This window comes from Trachemys scripta, chromosome 1 (assembly GCF_013100865.1).
Source record: "Trachemys scripta elegans isolate TJP31775 chromosome 1, CAS_Tse_1.0, whole genome shotgun sequence".
Taxonomy (NCBI): Eukaryota; Metazoa; Chordata; order Testudines; family Emydidae; genus Trachemys; species Trachemys scripta.
In genome coordinates this window covers 203,689,417-203,703,709 of record NC_048298.1, presented here as the reverse complement: position 1 = coordinate 203,703,709, position 14,293 = coordinate 203,689,417, and the positions used below count along the sequence as shown (strand labels likewise).

The window sequence follows — 14,293 nt, the reverse complement described above, 5'->3', positions numbered from 1 at the left end:
TCCCCTACACACACACACACACACACAAACCCATTTTTGTTTTGGAAACACTGAAACATGATATTCCCAAAAGAAAGGATGTGAAAGTGACACTCTTGTCAGTTTAACCACAGCAGCGTGGTGACCCAGTCCTTAGAGTCCTGGCAGACTCCCTGCCGCAGAGCCTCCCAGCCTTCAGAATCCCACCTCCAGCTGGGACTCCCAATGCTGCAGCTGTAGAATGGAAACCCTGCCAGCCCGCAGAGCACTAGCTCTAGTTGGGAGTCTTCCTGACATGGAGCTTGGCATCCCTAGAGTCCTGGCTCCAGCCAGGACTCTGGATGGACTGATGACCTCCCTGCTGGACCTGTGGATCCTGGAATGCTGACAGGTTTCAAAAGGAAAACTGCCTTTTCAATGAAAGTTTTGTTGAGAATGTAATAAATTTGGCAAAATATTTTGCTTCAGAAAAATTCCAGCCAGCTATAATTAAAAGTAGTATTACTGTACTACAATCCTTTGATTGAGCTGAGAGACAAGCCTAACTTGGGCACCCTGCTAATATGTTTGTCTAAAGACATCCAAGGCTTCCTAAACAAGCTAATAGTGGCAACAGTTTCTGACATAGTGATGATCCACACAACACTCATAATCTTGGGAAATTTCAATAGCAATGCAGACAGCTTCTTTGATCTGACAATCCCAAGCTTCCTATCCAAACTCTCCATGTTATGTTTACCACTGGCAGAGACCCACACATGTTGCCTGGACTATACCCTCAGGAGAGGTATGGACATAAAAGGCACAAGAACTCCTACCCATTAATCCTGGTTCGACCAGTTTCTTCTCAAGACAGACAGAAGAACTTCCTATACTACATGTCAAAAAGAAACCATCACCATAGTCTGCTCTAAAAGGCTGGAAGGCCCTACCAAATTCCAGTGCTTACTTATAGAAAAAAACTACTCAACCAAGAAGCCAAGGAATAGAAGCATTAGCAAAGTACTACAACTATAAGAACATAAGAATGGCCATAGTGAGTCAAACCAATGGTCCATTTAGCTCAACATCTTGGCTAATAATCATTGATGGACCTATCCTCCATGAATGTTTCTAGTTCTTTTTTTAACACAATTATAGTTTTGTCATGCACAACATCCCCTGGCTATGAGTTCCATAGGCTTCTTGTATATTGTGTGAAGAAGTACTTCCTTTTGTTTGTTTTCAGCCTGCTGCTCATTAATTTCAGTGGGTGACTCCTGGTTCTTATATTATGTGAAGGAGTAAATAACACTTCTCTATTCACTTTCTCCATACCATTCATGATTTATAGATCTCTATCATCTCCCCTCTTAGTCATCTCTTTTCCTAGCTGAACAGTCCCAGTCCTTTTAATCTTTCCTCATAGGGAAGCTGTTCCGTACCCTTAATCATTTTGTTGACCTTCTCTGTACCTTTTTAATTTCTAATACATCTTTTTTGAGAAGGGACGACCAGAACTGCACAGAATATTCATGGTGTGGGCGTACCATCGATTTATATAGTAGCATTATGATATTTACAGTCTTGTTAGCTGTCCCTTTCCTAATGATTCCAAACATTCTGTTCGCTTTTTTGACTGCCACTGCACAGTGAGCAGATGTTTTCAGAAAACTATCCACAATGACTGCAAGATCTCTTTCTTGAGTGGTAACAGCTAATTTAGACCCCATCATTTGACATATATTGTTGGGATTAGGTTTTCCAATATGTATTCCTTTGCATTTATCAACAATGAATTTCATGTGCTATTTTGATGCCCCGTCACCCAGTTTTGTCAGATTGCTTTGTAATTCTTCACTGTCTGCTTTGGATTTAACTATTAATTAATTTAATTTAAAATTGAGTAATTTTGTATCATCTCCAAACTTTGACACCTCACTGTTTTCCCCTTTTTCCAGATCCATTTATGAATATTTTGAACAGTAGTGGTCCCAGTACAGACCCCTGGGGACATCACTATTTACCTCTCTCCATTCTGAAAACTGACCATTTATTCCTACCCTTTGTTTCCTATCTTTTAACCAGCAAGAGGCTGCATGAGAGGATCTTCCCTCTTATCCCATGAGAGCTTACTTTATTTAAGACCCTTTAGTGAGGAACCTTGTCAAAGGCTTTCTGAAGGTCCAAATACATTATATCTACTGGATCATCCTTGACCAGATATTTGTTGACCCCTCAAAGAACTCTAATATATTGGTGTGGCATGATTGCCCTTCACAAAAGCCGTGTTGACTCTTCTCCAACAAATCATGTGCCTCTAGGTGTCTGATAATTCAGTTCTCTACTATAGTTTCAACTGAAGTTAGGCTTACCATCCTGTAATTGCCCGGATTCCCTCTGAAGTCTTTTTAAAAAATTGGTGTCACATTAGCTATTCTCCAGTTATCTGGCACAGAAGCTTATTTAAGTGATAGGTTACATACCACAGTTAGTAGTTCTGCAACCACTCCTTGACTGTTGCTAATAGACACTCTCAGCCTGTTTTATGCTGAGGCAACTCCATTAACTTTGGTGGTGCAAAAATGTCTTCTAGTATTAAAATATGCCTTTGCACCTCATTGCCCACATAAATCACTATTATTTTCACACACAGAAACAAGTGAAGGAAGAAAACATGGTCTAAGGAAGGCAGATCAAATCAATCAATTTCTTTTTGCTTTGATGGAATAAAAGGTGCTTTTTTTGTTTCGATTTTAAATTCTGGGGGAGTACTCTAATACTAAAATAAGGACAAGTAAGTAGATAGATTTTACTCTATCCTATACTAACATCATAGTATGAACAATACAGGCATTGAGCTGAAACCAGTAACTCTAGATGATTCCTTAAACTGCTTTAGGGGACACTGAGAATTTTATAAGTTATTAACACTTGTTGAAAATTCTTAGAGAACAGTGCTTTACCATATTACCCCATTTTTTAATGTTTTACTACTTTTTGTAGCAAGCACCTTAAAAACAAAAATCAAAGAAAAGGGCACCATATTAGAGGTTGGATGATTTGTAATAAACCGTTCATTCTTTGAATGTCAGCATTTCAAAAATGCTTTCATTGGACACATCATTTTATGACTGGGTGAGTATAAGTCTTTGCTTTCTGGAAATACTTCATTAAATGTTTAGGTTACAGTAAACATTCCAGCCAATAAACTCATTAGTTAGACTAGTCACAGAAAGTAAACACTAGGGGACAACCCCTCCGATGGTGTAAATTGTTGTAACCCCATTGAAATCAGGGAAACTATGACTATTTACATTAGCTGAGGGTCTGCCCCAAAAGGACTTCAAATGCAGTCAGTCAACTTATTTTAAAATTTCACACAAATATTAGTGAACTGTGTGTGTGTGTGTGTGTGTGTGTGTGTGTGTGTATTCCCTGCCCTAGATATAATGTCACACTGGGGGAAAAAAAAGTGTATGCAGATGACAGTAAAAAAAGCATAGTGTCTGTGATGTTTTGGAGTGCTACATTGCAAATGTCTGTTAAGAAAAAAATATCCTGGTTTGAATCCCTCAGAGACTGTCAACTATAAATATTGACAAGGTAGTTTAAATGTTTAGGCCTAGCAGTCTTGAGAAGTTTCCCTTTATTCTGTGATATTTCATATTCTATCTATCCTGTTATGATTTTCTGTTAAATTAAATATTATTATTATTTCTTATTTCTTGCAATGTCCACAATATACCAAGCACTTTCTACTAAAGAAGGACGCAACCTGTGCCCTGAATGTGCTTATCTGTTCTAAACCAGATGCTGGAAATTATATCAATCATATTGTCAGAAAACAAGGCACATTTGACAGTTCACTTTAAGTTACTGAATTTAATTACCTAGATCAATGTCACTCCCAGGGTTTTGTCCACACGCCACTTGGGAATATGACAGAGGCTGCCCAGTCAGTCATTTCAGTATTTATTTATCTTGTTTCTTTTTTTAATGGGCAGAGTTACAGAGGCTTTGTGAGACAATCATAGGACTGGAAGGGACATTGAGAGGTCATCTAGTCCAGTCCCCTGTACTCATGGAAGGACTAAATATTATCCAGACCATTCCTGAAAGCTGTATGTCTAACCTGCTCTTAGAAATCTCCAATGATGGAAATTCCACAACCTCCCTAAGCAATTTATTCCAGTGCTTAACCACCCTAAGAGGAAGTTTTTGCTAATGTCCAACCTAAACCTCCCTTGCTGCAATTTAAGCCCATTGCTTCTTGGCCTGTCCTTGGAGGTTAAGAAAAACAATTTTTCTCCCTCCTCCTTGTAACAACCTTTTATGTACTTGAAAACAGTTATCATGTTCCTTCTCAGTCTTCTCTTTTCCAGACCAAACAAACCCATTTTTTTTCAATCTTCCCTCATAGGTCATGTTTTCTAGACCTTTAGTCATTTTTGTTGCTCTTCTCTGGACTTTCTCCAATTTGTCCACATCTTTCCTGAAATGTGGTGCCCAGAACTGGACACAATACTCCAGTTGAGGCCTAATCAGCGTAGAGTAAAGTGGAAGAATTACTTCTCGTGTCTTGCTTACAACACTCTTGCTAATACGTCCTTGAATGATGTTCGCTTTTTTGCAACTGCATTACACTGTTGACTCATATTTAGCTTGTTGTCCACTATGACCCTCAGATTCCTTTCTGCAGTCCTCCTTCTGAGGCAGTCATTTCCCATTTTGTATGTGTACAACTGATTGTTCTTTCCTAAATGGAGTACTTTGCATTTGTCCTTATTGAATTTCATCCTATTTACTTCAGACCATTTCTCCAGTTTGTCCAGATCATTTTGAATTTTAATCCTATCCTCCAAAGCACTTGCAACCCCTCCCAGCTTGGTATCATTTGCAAACTTTATAAGTGTACTCTCTATGCCATTATCTAAATCATTGATGAAGATATTGAAGAGAACCAGACCCAGAACTGATTCCTGGGGGACCCCCACTTGTTATGTCCTTTCAGCATGACTGTGAACCACTGATAACTACTCTCTGGGAATGGTTTTCCAACCAGTTTTGCACCCACCTTATAGTAGCTCCATCTAGATTGCATTTCTGAGTGTTAGATCACCACAAAACAATCACATGATATGACAACAGAGCAGTCTACTAAAATGCTCCTCACTTCCAAATACTGGAATCATGCTGGTGAAAGCTAAAATCTAAACCTGTACATCTGCTTCAGATATAAGAGAAATATTGTGACCTGAAAAGCATTATGCTTCTATCCATGCTGTGCATCCGGATATTATGATATGAAATATGACTTATAGATGTCATGGGTAAAAATGGGCAAATAGTGGAGAAAGTTATTCACAAACATATTGCAAATTCTGTCTAACACTATTCATTATCTCATGTATTTGCTTTCTGTGAACATACACAAGTGAAATTGTTAGACAGGTGGTTGTGGAAAGAGAAAATTACAACTACTTGTGTGAATTTGTATATATCTGCCTAGTCACACTAGGTATGAATGTACAATCATCGGGAATGCACCTTGAGAGCTTGGGATCTGGAAGGGAAGGAGAGAGGTTTTATCAGAGAAGCAGAATAGGAAAAAATAAAACACCACCACATCCAAAATCCCAAACAAAGCAGAAATGGTGAGGACATGGTGGTGGGTTCTGTGCCATTCTCAGGAGATGGAGTTTGAACTATGACTTTGCCCAGGATTCATAAAAGCACAGCTTTTCTCTACTCTGCTTATTCTCATCCAGACACCTCCTATCTTAAATAACTTTTCCCGGTGTTCCCTCCTGCCTTCCAGTATCCCATGTTCCTCCCTTCACCCACACATGCACACTTACGTGTTCTCCCAGGTCCCCATTCAGAGCTCATATACAGCCCTCGTCCTCCTCCCCACCTCCTCCACCCCATCTCCACTTCCTTTTCCTTCCCTATCACACTCACTTCAGGGTCAAAATCTAGAAGTAATGTAGCACATGCAATGTGCTATACATATTCCGACCAAGAAGCATTTAGATGAATCAGGCAGCAATTAACAGTCAAGATGTTAAGGGCTCTAAATGATAGAGAATGAGTGGATGGTGTATGGAAATCCTTTCGTGGTTGTGGCCTGTATGAACAAGACTTTGATATTTTGTGTTCTCTCTGCACACTTCTGTGTGTATATCTAAGGAAATTAAACACCACCGATGGAAAAAGGATGAAGTAGTAAGGCAGGAAAGAGTGCCACAGAAATGCAGTTAAAACTGGAGTGGAATATGGGGTGGGAAGATTAACACAGTCACTGACAGTGTTCCCAAAATCTGTGGCCAGAAGTCTAGTGCTATTGCAGTGAGTTGGACAAGGGTGTATGTCTACTCCCTTTGCAACTAGGAATGAACACTGTAATTCTACTGAATAGTTATAGATGGCAGAAAATACAGCCTGGGAAAATGAATCAATATACTTGCTAGATATTTTTCTTTAACATTTATTTAACAGTAGCAGACAGATGACCTGATCAGCATATTCGCCTTGCTGGGCTATGAGCTGTACAAATATAGAACTAGATATAGTTTCTGCCCCAAAAAGGCTTTATAAAATATTGTTATATACAGAATATGACAGTTAACATAGTTTCCTAAGCCCCTTGCCAGAGACTCGCCATGGAGACAAATGAGAAAGATAAAGATATGCAGCCTTTGCAAATAGGACTGTGCAGTTATATGTGTAACCCACTCCAGCCCAGTGTCAGTTTTCATCCCTGTCTGGTGGCTGGGCCACAAATGTGATTGTGACGCTCTGTATCTCGGGGGGAACACACAGCACCCCCATGTTCATCCTTATAAAATGATTGTGTGGTATCCAATGCAAAGTTTGTCATGTCAGGTGTCTTTGCAAGGCTCATGATGCACTGAGCATTGTTGTTATAGTAATTATTGTTACAGTAATAGAAACTCATTCTTTTATTGCTGAAGGTCCAGGATTCAATCCTCTTGTCAGCTCAAGTGAATACAGAAGTTGCACAAAATGTAGTTACCTTGTGAAGAATGAAAACCAAAAGTAAATACAATAACTGTTCTATTCAAACAATACAATCTGGTCTTCAGTGGAATATAAAATTTCTCTAAAGTTACCAGTGGTACAGGCTTCTGTTTGCTATAATGCCTCCAGTGATAGTCATATAGGAAACTCCCCTAGTTCTAAGATTCTTGACCCTCTGAGCCACTTGTAGGCTAACTTGAAGGCTCTGCTACACGATACACATTTTCTTAGCTCATGGGCTCTACCTACTTCTAGGCCAGCTGCTGTCAGCCAACAAACCACCTCCCCACTGGAGTTGTTGCCTTGCAGACCTAACTGTCTCAGGCCATTAGGGAGTGACTGATTTTTTTTCATCTTTTTCTGGTTCTCTGAGTCCAGTAACCTGGTTTTCTTCGGCTCACATCATTTTATTTTGTTCTGTTTTCTCTACGGTTCCCTACAGCGAGACTGGCCTGGATGCAACCTGGGCTCCTGGCAGAGTGCCATATGAGCCTCCTTGTCAGTGCTGTTACTATTCAGGCTCACAGTGGAAAAAAACATATAGGGAGACATGTCATGTGAAGGATGCTAAAGCTTTATGCTCCTTTTATGCTGCTTCGAGCTCCCAGTAGAAAGTGCTTTTGAGGGACCCTATGTCATAGAATCCAGTTGTCTAAGTATCCCAGCCTGGACATGTCAGCACCTTAGACTCTGGGCTTGGCACTTCATAACTGAGAGCATCAGCACTTTGGAACCCTATCCGCTATTTGAGCAGATGGACCCAGTTTCATCTGAAGTGCTTATGCACTAAACTGTGAGTCACTGTGGTGCCACATCTCTCCTCAAACCACAGATACACCCAGACTAGGATTCATCCTAAACAGGATCATAAAATGTAGAGGTCTGCATTGCATTTTCTGCCCAGAATATCATGAAAGGAGTTTGAAAGTCCAGACTTTAGCTGACATGAGAATCCCCATGGTGCTTTCTGCTGGGAGCCAAGGAAATGACTAGTTGGGAGGATGAAACCTCAAACTTGCCTCAAAAGGAACCTTAGGGAAGAAATGGCAGAGAAAATAATGAAAAAAGTGTGATCTGTAGCAAACCAAGTTATTGCGAACATACACTAGAAAGAGTACCCAGAACCTAACTGGCTAGGGCAGTTGCACTGGTTAAAGCTTAGAGACACCATTTCCTGTGCTGACCGGCGTTAGAAGGGAACCAGCTGGATTGTTCCAGTGCCGTTGTGGTACCTGATGTTGGCATATGCTCAGCAGGACAGGGCTTTTGATTAGGCAGGAAGGAAAAAATAACTCTTATACAGGGTGATGTGTTCCAGAGAGATGTGAACCAAGAGTGAGATTCCTGCCTAGCTGGTTTCTTTAGCAAAGCAGAATTACAGGTTAAGTGATTTTCCCTTCTGCCTCTGTTAGGAAGGAATTTTCAAATCATGGGGTGATATATGCAACATAATGGAGACATGTAGAAAGAAGAAAATTTAAAATGTACTAATTAAATTCCCCATGCCTGCTTATCTTCTTCTACCTGTCTCCCAGTAGCATACTCCTACAGTGAGAAAATCCATGCCCCTGGTGAATTGCTTTGGCCCCCTTCTTCTGACAAAGGTTAGGTCATCCAATCATAGAAAAGAAAAAAAAAATACCAATATCGGCAGACTTAGGTCACAACTTAGGAAAATGTGTGACTTAGGAATGATCTGTATTCAATAATTAAATTGTTTGCTATGGATACAGTAGTTTTACCAACTCCAATCACAAGTATACACGGGAAGCATCGGATAGCTCCAAGGATGGGAGTACAAGCTGACTCCACTCTGGGGAAGATATTTTATATTTGTTGCCTTTCCTGCCCAGAAAAGACATGCATGATTTAAGGTCATTGACAGAATTACTGCGCTTCCAGAAATGATATTCTTATTAGTAATTAATAAATAGTGCCTTTGAGGTTTACATTTTCTTCTAGAAATGAGGCTGTGGTGCTCTTTGTATGCTATTTTCCTTACTTTTAGCCTTTTAATCATTTCCTGATAAACAGAAAGAGTAAACAGGTATTAAGACATCTAAAGGCAATCTGAAAATGCAGCTATCTTTGAGAGTCTGCAATGCTAGATATACACTAGACTCTTGTAAATCAGCAGTCATCTCACAGAGTCTGAGAGTGAAAATAAGTAAAGGAAAAATGTCTTAGTGCTCTCTGCAGGAGCCACTTTCAGCAGATTAGGGGTCAAATGCATTTAAAGAACAGTAGGGGAAGATGCTTGCACTGTCACAGTGTACTGCTAGAGAGTACTCAACCTTAGACATTCTCATCCTGCCCATCTGGAAAACCAAAATGAAAAAATAAATCCTTTCAAGTCATTTTGTCTTTGAGACTAATTAAAGTACATAGTGAAATGAGGAAAGCAGAACAATGTTCCCCAGTCTCTGGGTGTCTGGCATATCAACATATGGCCACCAAAGGAAAGTAATAAGTTGCAGGACAGAGCCTAAGCTAATGAAAGCTGAGGATAATGCAGGGGTAACATTTTGTCCTGGGAATATGGGGATGAGAGGCTAAGGTAAACAAACTGGTAGTCCTCTAGTTTAAAATACACTGAGATTAAACTGTTTTCTATGGGGTGAAAGGCCACAAGGCTGGTTTTTAATCAAATGATGTTTAAAACTATATTTTTAATTACTGCTTCACTTGAAAACCTGCTTACATTTGATGAATGTGGGGGGGCTAACCCACCAGTTCATGGTGTGATGCCAAAAGTTCCAATTTGACAGTAGGCTGCTGTGCAGTAAACTGATTTGCTCACCTCAGAGAGCTGTTGTAATAGTGTTTGGCAGAAGGATGATTATGGTGCTTTGCTGGTTAGTGCATGAAGCTTTTCTTGGCCTTTACTTAGGAGGAAGTTGCCCGCCAATAAACAGTATGGATGGACTATAATGATGGAGGGAAGGGAATTCAGAGGAAAGGAAAGGGTTGATTCATGGATTCATGCCAGTTATTATTATTACATTAAAATCTAGTGGTTGAGGTGGGGATTGGAAAGAGAAGAGCCTATTCTGAATAAGTAAGGACTACACACAAAAGACATAAAGCAAGAATAGTTTGATTTCTCTCTCTCTTACCTACAATGAATATAACTGCATCAAAAACAATTATGTGACTGGAATTTATTTTTCACACTGGACCCATTATTTTTATTTGTGTTATATTGCAGAAACTCTACTTACTGTATGAAAGTATCCATCTCACTGACAGTGGGTGAAAATGACACTGGACTCTGCTACAATTCAAAGATGAAGTACTTTGAAAAAGCTGAACTTAGCAAAAGCAAGGAAATCTCATGCCCTGACATAGAGGATTTTTTAATTCTATATAGAGAGCCTGAAATCCTGTGGTATAAGGTAAGGAATACAGAAGACTTCTGTTGCCTTCAACAAAATATTATGTCAAGTTCTGCTGCATTTTCAATAATCTCAACATTTATCTGGATGTGATATATAGCTTGGATGGATTAAAGATACATTAATAATAAGACAAGGGGGGATAGGATGAAAAAAGAACTAGATGGTAGAGTGTTTTAATATACTAGCTTTTTAGTTGTAGAGACAAGGATTCAAATACTTTCTTAAGTAACATTGAAAACTCCTTATTTGGTATCTTCCTATTCCCATCTAGCTGTACCACAAAACAACCAAATAATTGGTGGTCCTCTTTCAACTGAAAAGTCCAAAACTGGAAAAGAAAAAATGTTACCAGGATGGTCTGGTATGATACACATTGGTAAGGCTGGGTGGGGAAGCAGACACAGCAATTGTCTGCACTATGCCAGATTCAAGCTTGTGCTAGTAGAACCCTCAATTTCCAAACATGAAATTCACTCAGAAAGATATGAAGCGAAAACATTATTTCAAGAAGAAGCTGTGCACATTTTTTACCTGCATACACAATTTAAATTGTACCTCATACAATTCAACAAGAATCCCATGTTTTCAATAACATTAAAACTTCAAATCTCTCCAAGAATAAAAACTCATGTTTAAGGCTTGTGATCTGCCCATTGTTTGCACAATTAGGGGAAGAAAAGGGAAACGACGATGTCCCAGATAGAAAATTAGCTTGCACTTAAAGTACCCATATTTCTCTATGGCTTATTGATAACTTTATTTCAACATTGTGCATTAATTTGCTTTTCTGGAGAGTTATTTAGGCCCTGGTTCTGCGAGGTCCTTGTTTAATGCAGCTCCCATTGACTGCAGTTGGAACTGAGGGTGCTCAGCACTTTGCACATTGTAGGGTATATTTTTTAATGTACCCTAGTTCCTGGATAAACCAAAATAGTTCTGATCTCATAGGTAAACCTGAAATAAGTTTGTGTATACAGGAATAATTAACTGTCATTTTCCAGTTGAAACGTATTTCACTATGCTTTCTAATTATAAAAACACACAGATGTACCTAGCCTCACTATGAGTACTTGTAAATTGTATTGTCCAGTGATTATAAAGAATTATGATCTAGGAGGATTCTGGCTGAGCCACTGCCTCTGAAAATGTAGGGTAATAATTATGTAGTCCAACCAGTAGCTTCATCTGAAATATGCTATCTAAGATTTAAAATATGTAATAGAATATATATCTAAGGATTTAAAATGTTAAAAACTATTTTCCCTTGGTAGGTTGCAAAGATTCATAAAAGACCATTGTGGGTTATCATGTGCATGGACATATTTCTATTTTAACAAACAGACCGAATGACATTTACAAAACTAGCCTATATACTATATGCACAGCAAGCTGCTATGCTGGGCAAAATGAGCAGATTATTTTGTACTGTTACATCAAAAGTCTCAAAGACATTAGTCCATTGGCCTGTACCTTATTTCTTAGAAAGATGAAGAAATTTGGAAAACCCTGAAAAATATCCAAAAGCGTGCAGCTATATCATGTTTTATTTTAATTATTTGAAATCTAATAAGGCAAATTTTAAAAAAAAGAGGAAAAAAAATAACCATATGAGAGGGAACCAGTAAAAACTGCCAACACATACACAACTCTTAGACCAAAACAAATTTCAATCTTGCGGATGGGCTCACTTATTAAACAACAAAATAAGAATGTATTTCAGCAAGAATGAAACATATAGAATTTTATTAGTAGCAATTAAAATTGGGACACATTATATTTTGTATATATAAATAGTACAAATTAGACATTGTGTTATCTCATTGAGTCAATAGTAAGATCATTGATGAGTAAAACCTTTCAAAGCAAATTCTAAGATGATTTCAGGTACGGAGATGCAACTTGCTTCTTCCTTGTTTTCTCATTCGATCCTGCTTCCCTCCTTTTTGATTAATTATTGCTTTACAATGACTTCCCATGTCCTCTAGCTGTCATTAACATAATGATGATAGACGTTTTCTGTATATGTAATAGTCCCAGAAACAATATTAATTAGATAGGAAGAATGGGAACTCTTTAACAATATTACTTCAGAGCATCATCATTAAGGGAATAAATTCCCTGCCTTTCTGGCATCCAGACAGCTCTCATGTGACTCAATGAAGTAGAATATTTGGGTGACTCAGTTTATGTGAGATATCGTAAGTAATTATCTAAGCCATTTCCTAGGCTCTTTGACTTGGGCAATGTTGTCAATAATCTCCATATTTAAATACAAGGACTTCAGTCATGGGTGTATTATATTGTCTTTGAACAGGAATGCAAGGCAAAAACATGGAGACCGAGTATTGTGTTCAAAAAGGACACACTCATCATCCGGGAGGTTAGAGAAGATGACATTGGAAATTATACTTGTGAGTTAAAATATGGAATCTTTGTTGTCAGAAGAACTACAGAATTAACAGTTACAGGTAATTATAGGATCCTAATATCTTTTTCTGATATTGTAAAGAAAGACATTGCCTTTTTTTTTGTTTTAGGTCATTTGTGATATACATTGCAACTACTTAGCTAGGGACAAAAGTTTTGATGACTGTTGTTTATCCTTGCCTAGGTGATGTGCCCACACAATCTTACAAAGTTCCAATTAGTGTGCACAGCATTCTGAATGAGGTCTAGGTTTGGGCCTGTTTTAGAGACCTGTAGGCAGCTCAGGTTTCTGAATGGGAAATGGGGAGGGTGTTCAGTGTTTTGGTAGGATAGGTAGCCTACGCTATTTATGGCAGAAAATAACATGATGGAGCCCACTATATTTGTTTGTGTAATGCTGCCTTTTGAAGGCAACACTTCTAGAACTGACGTTGCTATGTTAGAGCGGCATCATTCCAAGAGGACCTTCCATAGGAATACAACCATGACTCTTCTCCATCAGGACCACCTGCACAACCATCCAGCAGATCAATCATATTGTGCACACCTGTGAATACCAATGGTGAAATTCTGATCCCATTGAAGTTAATGGCAAACTCACACTGATTTCATTAAGGCCAGAATTTCACTCCATGTATTCCATATCCATCTAGCTCTAGTTCTAATTAAAAAGAAATCCTACAATGGCTATATCTTCTGAAACATAACATTGGTGACAGGGGAAAAGATGCTTTTAATGTCATTTACATTAAAACCTTCAATGTTCCTACACAAGTTACATCATTGTTTGATCCCACACATATTGTAATAGCAATGTACTCTATTACAGAAAACAACCTCGCTGCATAAGGGTTAGTCCAACTGTTTTTCAGCTGTTCCCTCCTCTCCAAACCTCAGTATCACAAGGGCTAGTCCTAATTTAGAAAGAATATGGCACAGCGCTATTCAAGGAAAAATTATATTGAATTGATTTCTAGAATTATCTGGTAATATTGGGAGATGATATAGGTGCTATATCTTGGGTCTTCAGATTGCAGTGCACTTCATGTCATTTCCAATGCAACATTCCTTAATAGCAGGCAAAGTTTAGGTTTTCCCTGTGGATTGAAGGTGAAATAGATTCTTAGTTGTCTCAGCAACACCAAAAAAAAAAAAAAAAAAGAAGAAGCTAGTGGCAGTGTGTTTGGAGTAGGAAACAAAACATATAAAAAAGAATCTTAGAGCAGGAATATCCACGTCAGGTTCTCTTTGTTTCTCTGCTAAGTCCAATATAAATATATCGCATCTGGCAGTTAATTACGGTGTTTATAGTATGCCTCGATCAGAAATTGTGGAAACATTTCTGAGTTTATTGGAAATTTGTTTTCTTATGTGCTAATGAATCTCAGTATTGTCCATCTTGCACCACTTCCACCCAAAATATGAGAAGCTAAACATAAACCTCATGATTTGTAATTTCCACTTAT

The 14,293-nt window shown here is 38.5% G+C and overlaps 1 protein-coding gene across 1 annotated transcript in view; it reads left to right on the top strand.

Annotated features, from left to right (window-relative positions):
• IL1RAPL1 (interleukin 1 receptor accessory protein like 1) overlaps positions 1-14,293 on the top strand; it is a 1,127,404-nt gene that overhangs the window by 688,026 nt on the left and 425,085 nt on the right. Inside the window, exons 4-5 of the mRNA XM_034754902.1 lie at positions 10,211-10,397; positions 12,715-12,868. Coding sequence (XP_034610793.1) covers positions 10,211-10,397; positions 12,715-12,868 — 341 coding nt within the window. The remainder of the gene's footprint in view (positions 1-10,210; positions 10,398-12,714; positions 12,869-14,293) is intronic.